This window comes from Sitophilus oryzae, unplaced genomic scaffold, assembly GCF_002938485.1.
Source record: "Sitophilus oryzae breed Bouriz unplaced genomic scaffold, Soryzae_2.0 scaffold_1637_pilon_pilon, whole genome shotgun sequence".
In the NCBI taxonomy this organism is placed as follows: Eukaryota; Metazoa; Arthropoda; class Insecta; order Coleoptera; family Curculionidae; genus Sitophilus; species Sitophilus oryzae.
The window spans coordinates 188,266-200,688 of NW_022146322.1; the positions used below are offsets into that span (position 1 = coordinate 188,266).

Genomic DNA, 12,423 nt, shown 5'->3' on the forward strand with positions numbered 1-12,423 from the left:
TGATCTATAATCACAAGTTTATGTACTCTCTACACTTTAACTCAAACATTAATATATGCCTACATATTCACACTAATGAACATACAACAATCACCAGATTTATTTAAATAAAGTAATTTGAATTAACGAATAAGAAAATAGCTGAAAAAGTATTGTAATTCCTGATTAGAGCCAGATATACCCCCACCACCCGCATTGCCAACACACCTGGGAGGAGTACAGAGGCAAGATCAAGGTAAATTCAGATTAATCATAAGAGTTAGTAGAAGTAGTATCTTATCTAATACTTCTGTTGAAGAGATTAAATGCCAAATGAATTGTGCTAGGGTACATCCAAAAACAGTATTTTTTTTCTATTTATACACCGTGAAAATATCTTTCAGTATGATGAAAAACAAATTCCTAGAAATAGCCTAGAATCGCCTAGAATCTTCGAACTCTCGTTAAATCTGTCTCATCAGTTGCCAGACGTCCGGAACTTCCGGGAATATCCCGAATTTCTATATGTTGTCCCGCATCCCGGATGATTATTAGGCATATTATCCCGGAAAGCATCAATGAAATTATAAAATCAAATGGTATAAAGTTCGCAAAGTAAAAACATCTGTAAAACATACATACTTTATACTTAATTTTCGATTTAGCTTCGTTCGTTTATATCTAATTAGTATTGCATAAGAGTCTTGAAAAAGTCTTGCAAAACCAAGACTCTTGCAAGAAATTCAAGACAAGACTTTCAAAATTTCTTGTCTTGAATTTCAAGACAAGACAAGAATTTAATGTGCAAGAAATTTCAAGAGTCTTGCAAGATTTCTTGAATTCAAGATTTCTTGACAGTTAGAAATGATACATTTTTTTAAGTGATAAGTAGTAATCACAATCATAGTCATAATCATAAAAGTTAAACTATCCACTTCTTATAAACCTGTTGACATCTACCATGAACTTAGCCTTTAATTTTGTTACAAACTTCACTGATATAAAAATTATGATTATGAAAATGCTCTATAAACGCACATTAAAATTGCGTTGTGATTATGACGATGATTAAGACTGTGATTATAATTACGACTTAAGCAAATGCTGTATAAACCCGGCATTAATATTGACCAGTGTCCATTTTTTTTTCTATCAAGCTAGTATTTTAGAGTTGAGAATGAAATAAAATAAAGTCGAGGCAACAAACCGTATATTGGTAATTGGTATTATACACATAATTATATTGGTATAATGGTATTATAAAAAAACTAACGGTAGTTGACACTAATGATGGGTTTGTGGAGCACGCTATTTGCGCTATTTGGTACTACTTTTCATGCACAAAATTGCTCCGCGGAAAAAAAGTAGTATCAAATAGCGCAAATAGTACACTCTTTTTAAACTTTTCCAATCAATCTTCCAAAATAAAAAATAAAATAAATACCATAAAAAATAAAAGTAACAAACGGGTAACCAAAATAGAACATAATAAACTAACAAGAATTAACAACTAGAACTAAAAAATGAACTTATGGAAATTCATCCATCCAGGAATTCAAACAAATTAAACTTCTTACCGATTCTGAATTTAGCCGGTTTCTGTGTTTCTTTATTAAGAATGCTGCCTTCGAAAAGAGACTTTCTGCGGGAACAGAAGTAGCCGGTGTACAAAAAAAATCACGATCCATTTTTGACAGCACTGGAAATATGGCACTATGGCTCTGGCACCATAAAATATCTGTTTTATCGTTCACTCTCTGCATAGATTAATAATTTTCAAGTTCATTTTTCCATATTACATTTTGTATACGACGCTTTCTATGAAATAAAATATAGAAATATTATTACCTTTTTGTTAGATGTAAAATTTTTCAAGACAAGAAATGTCAAGAGTCTTGCTTTGAAAATTTCTTGTCTGGAATTTCAAGATAAGACAAGAAATTGATTTTCAAGACAAGAGTGCTTGTTTTGTGCGACACTGTATCTAATTATTTACCCTTGTCATCGATTTTGTCTATATCGTCACTATTCTCGCAAATGTGGTGTAAAAGGGGGTTGTGGGGTGGTCATGTGTATTTTTAGAGCTTGTCGGTTTTTTTTGCTCGTGCTTTTTTGTCCTCCCGGTATTAAGCTATAACAATCTAGCTTCCCAACCCTAGCCTCATCACGTCAGAGAGCCTTACCAAAAGGCATCCAAAAGGTTCAAAAATATACGACACGGCAAAATTTTCTTCAAAGTTTCAATATCGCCCCTAGCGGATTCTAGCGGTTTCTAAATGCGAATCTAGCGGGTATGCAACTTCGAGTGTTGGCAACCCTGTGCTAAAGATTTTAGTTACGTGTAGACAGTATCAGCGAGTTCAAGCTACAGTTTTGTGACTATAGTTGGTTTTGTATTAAACCGATTTTGAAGAAAAATAATCATGAATATACGATCTTACTTGCAACGTGTGGACAACACACAGTGTTCCTTCTATTTTGCACAAACAATGCTGTGCAGGCAAGTCTCTACCAGGCAAGTCTCTAGCAGCCGCTTTACCTTAGTTATCTAGACGGTCTTCCACGCAAACTGACAAGTAAAACGTTATGTGTAGCCGGGGCTTTACGTCGAACTTGATCCAAACTTATGAGGCTATTTAACGATTTTATAAAACGATGGCGTTGCTACACGATACAATGTGGAAAATCGGTTTCTATGGGAAATGGCTTCTTTAACGATTTATTTCGAGGAATTCATGGACATTTCTCTGTGTTCGAATTCGATTCGCTCGTAAAAATATGCAAAAGGCAAACTATCGATAAATCCTGCTCTAATATCGTAAATAAGAGCCGGGCACTGCCAAGTAATAAACATCGAAAGCTATGTTTAGATTTTTCACATTTTTCTATACGTGAGTCGTCCTTACAATCGTGATTTCATTGATTACCTGCGGACTAAAATACGGTAAGAGGGTTTAAGTTTTTTTTATAACACATTAGATTATTTTCGAGTCATTAATTAACAAATAAAAAATATATATTAGAAATAGTATATTGTTTTATTATGAGTAAAAATGTCACTTTTTGTGGCGAGGCTGTACGTTTGACTTGGTTTGGTTTAACATACAGGCTAGCCACAAAAAGTCATTTTTACTCCGACTAAAACATGCTATTTTTTTTTTCAAACGCCACAAATATTTTTTAAACGCCACAAAAGTATTAATTTTCGCGACGTGATTGACAATATATAAAAAGTCATTTTAACGCCTAGGCATAAAAGAGAAGCACTTTTACGCCAAAGCAACGCCAAAGCATAAAAATACGAAAATATATTATTAACCTGACATAAATGTCAAATTCAACAAGCGTAACCATAGTTTCTCCATATATAATTACTTACAAGGTATTACTTTTAAATATTTGTTTATATTATTTAGAACGTTTGAAATTGTTTAAAAACTTATTTGGTGGCGGTTGAAAAAAAAATAGCATGTTCTATTCGGAGTAACAATGCTTTTTTGTGCCTCGGATGTATATCAAACATACAGCCTCGCCACAAAAAGTATCATTTACTTCTAATAAAAAACAATATACTATTTTAATCAATTTCAAACGTTCCAAATAATATAAAAAGATTTAAAAGTAATACCTTGTATGTAATTATATATCTAGAAAATATGGTCACGCTCGTTGAGTTTGACACTTTATGTCAGTTTAATAATATATTTTTGTACTTTTGTGCTTAGGCGTAAAAGTGCTTTACTTTTTTGCCTTAGCGTTAAAATGACTTTTTAATACTGTCAATCACATTGCAAAAATTAATACTTTTGTGACGTTTGAAAAAAAAATATATTAGTCTTCATCAACACACTTATAAAATAGTGTTTATTGTTTTTGTAATGTCACTGTCATAGAAAAGTCATATTATTATTGTTTATTGGCTTTATTTTTTATTGTTTTCTCTAGTAGAGAGTAGAGATGGTTTTAAGTACTGAAGTAATCGGGTATTGTTGCTTAAATTTGATCATGGTAGAGATCAACTTTTGGACTTCTGCAAATCATAATCTGCTGGAGTAACTGCCCAACAGACAATAATAATATGATTTTTTAAAGACAGTGGCATTACATAAATCATAACGTCAGTGAAACGTGATAACCTGCTAACTCCATTTTTGTTTTTTGTTTTGAGTTACAGCGCTTTCAGATGGAACGGACCGTCCGCGCGGAGCGTCCACGAGGATGTTTTTTCAAGATAGCTCATCCGGACGGAGCTTACGCGATCCATGTGATTCACATGATGTGAAATTGTTCATTTAAACTCATGGAACTCGCGGACGGTCCGCGCGGACGCTCCGCTCCATCTGAAAGCGCTGTTAGCAGTTTATCAGATTTCACCGACGATAATCATTATTATGTTGTTTGCTGACTAGGACCAAAAGCAGAGACATAGTTTTAATGCAAAAAATACATGTAACATAATTTATACAATAAAAACATGAATTGCTCTTATATTATACAATAAAAACATGAAAAGCTCTTGAGATGAATCAAAAAATAAATTATCGAAAAAAGATACATCTAGATGATAAATAGATTTTTAAATGTCTTGCTTTATTTACGTACTCCACAGGGTGAGTTTCCCTCGTATAATTGACAGATGGTAATTTTCATTTTTAATTTAAAAAAGACACTAGAAAGTCAAATAATTTAGCTAAAAATTGCTTAAAAAGGCATCAAAATCGGTTAACTAGAACACAATATAAAAAAACAAATTTTAAAATACATGAAAATTTTAAGGTGCCCGTTTTTCGTGCCGGTAAGTAGAATAAATTTATTTCAAGCCGTTAAGTACCTGATTAGCTTTAATTATTATTATATTAGCAAGACAGGTTAACTAACATTTTATGAATCATTCCGAAAAAAATCGAGACTTTAAATAATATCCTTTATGGCGAAATATACAGGGTGAGTGTTAATAAGTGCAAATATTTTTAAGGGTAGTATATTTCGACCCCAGAAACACAATTATGAGTTTTTTTTCGCCAAAAAAAATTGAAAACCAAAAAAACTTGAAACCGACCAAAAAAAAATTGAAAATTTTGATTTTTTTTTTAGTTTTTTTAGTCAAAAAACATAATTTTTTGATAATAACGGGGATACTAGATTAAATTTACAAGAAAGAAAACCTAGAAAAGGCCCAATGGTTCACTTTCAAAGTAACATCATATTTTAGACTTATTTGAAAACGGCAAAGAGAAAATATGTTTCTTTTATCGAGATCTACCAGCCCTGAAAATATTTGCACTTATTTAAGTCTCACCCTGTATATATCTTTTTCACTGGCAAAATACCTAGCCATTTTTCTATTAGATACATTCATTGCAATTTTCCTCTTTCAAAATACATACACGTCTTCTAGTACTTATCAAAATAATTGCAGAAACTTTACAATCTAGAAGGTTAGGAAATGTTAATCAGTTAAAAAATCGAGCAGTCTTCATGCGATCGGTATTTTAAAAAGATAATTTTATTATAATTCTATTGAAGATTAAATCAACAGAGGGATTTAGTACAAGTAATTTATAGAAGTAATCCATAAGAAATTAAATTAAACTCCGATTTCCAGAAGTGGAAATGTAGACAACAATAACAATTTCAAATGAATACGAACTGTTCTGATTTAAAATACATTTCATATAGATAGTTTTTAACTGACAATTTATTCCTATCCTTATTATGACGTAGTTTTATTCGATCACATGGTGTAAGACAATAACACAGTAACAAAAAGAGAAACGGATTCGTATTAGTAAATAAACAACCATTCAAAAGGAATTGATACTAAATATAGTAAAAGGAAATACGAACTTCATTTATTTAATCTAGTTCAGTACATTTCTTGATTATAAAATAACAAATGTTATTCCCATGACACTGATCTTGAATGCGAAAGAAAATCTCACGTCAAACCGATCGAGACCAGTGCACATACCCAACGCCGAACGTACCCATCGTGGGACCAGAGTAATAAAAATCACAAAAAAATAATAAAACTATATCAAATTTAGTTACTAATAAAAATAGTTCATTCGTTCGGTCTGTTTACAAGTTCTTAATTTTGTTGTTTCTCTTATTTAAGAAATATGAATAATAAATTATACATTTTTATTGAAGGAAATTACTCGGGGAAAAAGTTATTTCTAATGTTAAATTAAATTTCACCTTGTAGTACCAGAACTGATAGGTCCTTGACTTATTTATTACCTATAACAAAATGAACAATAATGTTACTCTTTTAATGATAAAATTGTTTTATTATCCATTGTTCCGTAGTACGCCAATTTCGTTGATACATTTTGGTTCTAAAGCCATTTTAAAAAAATCATATTTTTACCAAACAACAATAATTAATATTAGGCTTCTAGTTATTTTTTCGACAATTCTCATGACTATTATTTAGATACCTAAAGTAAGGAAGCTTGACAAATTGAAAAGTTAGTTTTATTAGCCTGTGTGGTGGTTATTGACTGCATCCTCACTTAAATTTTGATTTTTTTTTAATAATATCTTAGGATTATGTAAAGTGATCTGAAAGGCAGCCAAAAATGCAATAATATACAGGGCGGTCCGTTTAAAAAAAATCATCCCGATCCACTTACACTTTTTTGAGCCAACATATTCATGGCAGCGCTCTCCATTATAGTGGACACCAAACTGCAGGAGAGAGGTTTGGGCATTAGATACAGATACGACGACGCGACGGTCTGTTCAACATAAAAAGACTCAGGGCAAAAATAAGTATAAAATTCATCACAGACCTTCAATACGCTGATGACTGCTCTCTAGTTGCAAATACGTTACAACAATTACAAGAAATGTTGAACACATATACCTGGGCATACGAGGCTTTGGGCCTTGCTACTCAGCGACAAAACTAAAATAATGTGCACTCTCCCGGAAGATCACAACAATGCTATAAAAATCGGAGAAGAACTACTAGAATATGTAGCGGAATTCAATTACCTCGGCAGTCTGATTTCGAAAAAGGCCAATATCGACTCTGAAATTCAGCACCGGATTAGCAGCGCGTCAAGAGCATTCTGGAAATTAAAAGACACGGTTTTCTACAATCATGACTTGTGCACAAAACTGAAACTTGTGTACCGAGTAATAATAATCCCCACCATGTTATATGGGAGCGAAACCTGGGTCCGTACCGCCGACACATGAACGCATTAAACAAGTTGAAACAGAGACACCTTAGACTGCTTAGACAATTCTTAAGAATCAAATGGTTCCATCATGTCTCAAACGTATCGGTCCTTGAAAAAGCTGACTGCGAGAGTATTGAAGTCATGGTCACAAAATCCCGACTAAGATGGGCTGGTCACGTATGCAGAATGCAAGAAAACCGCATGCCAAAATCTCTGCTTTACGGTGAGCTTGTAGACGGCAGGAGGGTGGACAACTCAAAAGGTACAAGGACATTTTCCATGAAAACTTCAAGGGGATTAACATGCAGAATGAGTGGGAAGAAGCAACTCAAAATAGAACTCAGTGGAGAAGAATTGTACACTCAGTTAACTGCGACAACCAAAAAGCTAAGAGGCAATAATGCAATGAGATTTTTGAATGTCCGGAGTGCGGTAGACAAATAACATCACGTATTGGGCTTTTCAGTCACAGAAAAGCTCATGAAAGAAGACTCCTTGCGTGACCATCTTCTGATGCGTGCCAAATACTCGTCAGCGAGTAATAGCAGTATGTATGTATGTTTTTGAGCCACCCTGTAGAAATTAAAACATTTTCCTGAAATTAGGTTTGCACTTAAACAAAATTCCCAAGTTTTTTATTCTAGGAGCTACAGATGCCCGACGCACTATTGCCGGACCTAGGCATGTTCGGTCTTCCGGTATACCGGTACCAGCACCGTTACTTTTGAAATATTCCGGTATCGGTATAGTCTTTTACAAGACCGATATACCGATTTTGGTACCGGTACCGAAAGACCGATTTAAATCGGTCCCGAAAGACCGATTTCAATCGATACAGCAAACCTGCATAAAAAGGTTTCGGTACCGGGTTTGTGCAAAGCTGATTGTGTTGTCCCACTCTAGATACCGTATGGTCGAAAAAAAGCTGCGTCAGCGATTACTATGAAATAAGGATCGCTGTCATTTTATATGTAAAATTATATCATTCGGCATAATACGGTCATTAAGACATTGCTAGTCTAGTTTACTCTAGTAAACTAGTCTTTTTTTTTAAACTTTTTTTAGTACATCTAAAATTCAAGTAAACCATCTTACTCATGGATCACTCATGTATATTATTTAAATTAAAATGCCCGTAAAACTCAGGCCGATATTTAATAGCGTCTACTCTATTACTTAAAATATCTAAAATAGCATCTTATTTCCGCTCCATTTATATCTCCAAGAACAGTAGCTTCCAGTACTTTTTCCATTTTCTATAAACAATGACAATCTGAAGTTAGATTAATAACGTTATAACGGATAGATTTACGATATATTCCGAGAAATCTAATTTATCCCTCAAAATACCGTATTTATTACGTTACCGTATTGATTTAACGTTACAGGCACGAGAACTTTCTATTTACATTTTTTAATACGGTGTCATGAGGTATATGCTCACTGGCCAACAACCAAAACTGTTAGGTTAGGTTTAGGTTAGGTTATTCCGGTTCCTTCCGGATATTCCGGTTCATCCGGTCTTCCGGTCCAACCGGTCTTCCGGTCCAACCGGTATACCGGTTCAAAAAAGCTTTTTTCCTCTTGTAAAGACAATCCGGGGACATAGAGTAGTGCTATCATAAACTATGTCAAATTTAAAAAACGAAGAAATTTATACAATATCTATCACTGAAATTTAGCGTCCAAAAAGTTTTTAACGCTCTGAGTCACATTCACCCGAAAAGAAAATTAACCGAACGACGAACGACGATCATCATCATCATCATCATCCCGGTGCCATTTTTTCACCCACACTCCCAGGCTCGTCTTAAGATAATGGTCGAGCCGAGCCGTCGGTCTCGGAATCATCTTTTATTAATAAAGCATTGTTGTTTGCACACCTAGAATACACAATATGTAATATGGTTTCGGTATTGGACGCATACGCGCGTACGCTATGTACGTACGTACGCCTTTTAAAAAACAGAATTCCTCGGAACGTTAGTCATGTATTTTTCGTGCAACTTGTCACTACAGTTGTCAGTTGTGATATCGGCATCGCGGTGACGTGAGAATGTGTGTAAAGTGATTTTTTTGTTTATAACACCGTCGGAATTTGTTCATAAAGCGTTTGAACCTAATTATAAATCTGTAAAGTTTGTTTTAAGATAATATAGTTTTCACCCAATTTTCGGTACTATGTCCCACTGTATTTTTTAATTTTTATTGATATTAGTTTACAGTACTTTGGAAATTAGTAATGAAAAATTGACATGTATCAAATAGTTCAAGTTATCAAGAAGTTTGTCTATTTATGTCTATTAATATTTATAACAAACGTGTTCATTATTTTCGTTGAACTTCCCCGACTATCAGGCTTTATTTTTTCTTATTTATACGGAAAATTATAAAAATATATAAGACGCTGTAATTTCACAGTCACTTTGATTATTCTCTTGACACTATTAAAAAATTTCCGATAAAATATGACAAAAATTATAAAAAAAAATTAAAAACAAAGATTTTCGATTTTTAATATCCGTAAGGACGGTTAGCATTTATTTTTTAAGATAAAAACACAATTTTCTTTTTTTTGTACTTAGCCTGTTCCTTTTACTTATAGTCTTCAATTATTGAGTACGTATTTCATTATACAGGGTGGTCCGAATTGTATCCCGGAAACTTCGGCAGCATATACTGCAGATAAAAATAAGTTCTTATAATTGTATGTCCTAAAATGCTTAGTTTTGGAGATACAGGGTGTAGAAGTTTCATTTTTATTTCGATTTTATCCAAATAATTTCTGAAGTAACTCAAGATTTGGATGAAAATTGGTGTCTGGGAGTTTTTTGACATGAGAAATGACATCAAATTTGATTTTGATGTCAATATGACTCCGGTTTGTAGGGGGCGCCACCTACATGTGTTTTAACTGTTTTGAAGAGTAATGACTTTTCGTGCGTACCTGTATAAAACTACGGAATCAAAAATATACATTTCCGAAATTTTTTCCGTAAAAAATGTCTCTTGGTAAAAATCTCTACGAGCAACCATTTTCAAGATATTTAGAATGGAACCAGTCAATACATGTCATTATTGACTAAAAATAAACATGTTGAGAATATAGTTATTTGACTGAAATGATTAATTTGGGAACTTTTTATTTCTTTAAATTAATAATAAATTTTTCTTAAAGAATTTTTTTTAAAGAAAAAATTATGAACAAACAGGTTCTGTTGAACTTGCAAAAAAACATTTCAAATTTATGATTTCAGTCTAATAACTATTTAGTCAACATGATAAATTTATGTCAAAGATGAGAGGTATGATAATTTCGATTCCGAATATCTTGAAAACCTATTACTCGTAGCGATTTTTACCAAGAGACCTTTTTTACGTAAAAGACGCCGTAAATGTATTATATGTTTTTACTCATTAGTTTTATACAGGTACGAACGAAAAGTTATTATTCTTCAAACCAGTTAAAACAATATGTAGGTGGCGCCCTTTACAAGTAGAAGTCATATTGACATCAAAATGAAATATCTTATGTCAAAAAACTCCCAGACAACAATTTTCATCCAATATTGACGTTACTTCAGAAATTATTTGGAAAAAATCGAAATAAAAATGAAACTTCTACACCCTGTATCTCCGAAACTAAGCATTTTAGGACATACATTTATAAGAAGTTTTTTACTTCTTTTTATCATCTGCAGAATATGCTCCCGAAGTTTCCGGAATACAATTCGGACATATATTTTAAAAAAAATAAGAACTTTTTGACTTATTTTTATCTGCATTATATGCTGCCGAAGTTTCCGGAATACAGTTCGGACCACCCTCTCATTCTCATTTCATTCTCATGTCATTTTTAAAAAAGTTGTAAAATTTATTTGCATATACATTCTAAATGTACACCTTTATTTACTTCTAAGAAGAAGCAATATATTTAAATAGTCACACAAGTTAAACTTGTAACATATTATTTCGTGACCTTCACATACTTTTACATAATAGCAACGATAATAGGTAGATAGATACAGGTATAGAAGCGTTTTAACAAGTGCGTCTCTAAACACACGTTTCCTCTTAAACCAATGCAGAATTTCTTGTATAATATGTAAAATGCAATTATACTGGTTAAAAAAGAAATTAATGCCATATTTAAAACAGAAACATATTTAAAAAAATCGTTCGATTTTGCTACTCTCATACATAATAATAAAAATCAACTTAAAAATGTTTTTGTTCGAATTTTGCAAAATAAAAGAAAATCAAAATAAATAATTTCCCAGAGTGGTTTCTTTGAAGTTACAGACACATCAATAGCTTCGATTTTGAAATACCGTATGATCGAATAAAAACGGCGTCAGCGATGGCTATGAAATGAACATCGAAAGCCAAAAATGCCATAATATACAGGGTGCGCCATTTAAAAAAATCATCCCGATCCCCTCACACTTTTTTGGACCACCCTATAAAAGTTAAAATATTTTTTTCTGAAATACATCCTAGTAGGTGCATTCATCCTAGTGCACACAAAGGTTTGCACTTAAAAAAAAATTCCCAAGTGTTTTTTTTCTAGGAGCTACAGATGCCCGACGCACTATTGCCGAACACTGTATAAGATTATCATTTATCTACGTTTGTCTACTATTCAAATTATCTTTTATCTAAAACAGACTTAACAGATTATATAGATTGGATATTTTATTGCAAGCGAGTATACGTCTATTTAATATCGAAAATGTGGCCTAGTGTGATATAGTGATAGAAAGTGAATTTATTCGAAATGGAAACAAAAAGTATTTTAAGAAGAAAAACGCACGAACAAGAACTTCGAAGGAAGGAATTGGCGTCTTACAGAAATACCATCTCCAATTTTCCTATCATATATGGACCTATACCTTATAGTACGTAATATATTATTTATAACTTATTGGTGGCAATATTTAATAATACACATTTTACATAATTTGTTAGTTTTTGACGGGTATAAGCAAAATAAATAAACATAGTGAGATATAATGGCAGATTATAATTACATAATGGCAGATTAGATTAAATTTCCCCGCTTATTTTACACACTTTGCAGCATTTTATGGTTCTAATTATGGTTAGTATAGTATTATACCGTATGATCGAAAAAAAAGCGGCGTCAAAGATGGCTGAGGAATGACAATTGATCATAATTTTGCCGGGGTCGATCTCTAGACCTTATTTACTAAAAACTGATATAAATTTCATTAAAACTTGACTCAAAAAA

The 12,423-nt window shown here is 32.6% G+C and overlaps 1 protein-coding gene across 3 annotated transcripts in view; it reads left to right on the forward strand.

Annotated features, from left to right (window-relative positions):
- LOC115880570 overlaps positions 1-12,423 on the forward strand; it is a 185,298-nt gene that overhangs the window by 138,450 nt on the left and 34,425 nt on the right. For 2 of the 3 annotated variants that reach the window (XM_030897825.1, XM_030897826.1), the window contains exon 17: positions 170-235. The exons of the other annotated variant lie outside the window; for it this stretch is intronic. In XM_030897825.1, the coding sequence (XP_030753685.1) occupies positions 170-235 (66 nt within the window). The remainder of the gene's footprint in view (positions 1-169; positions 236-12,423) is intronic. 3 annotated transcript variants of the gene reach the window in all.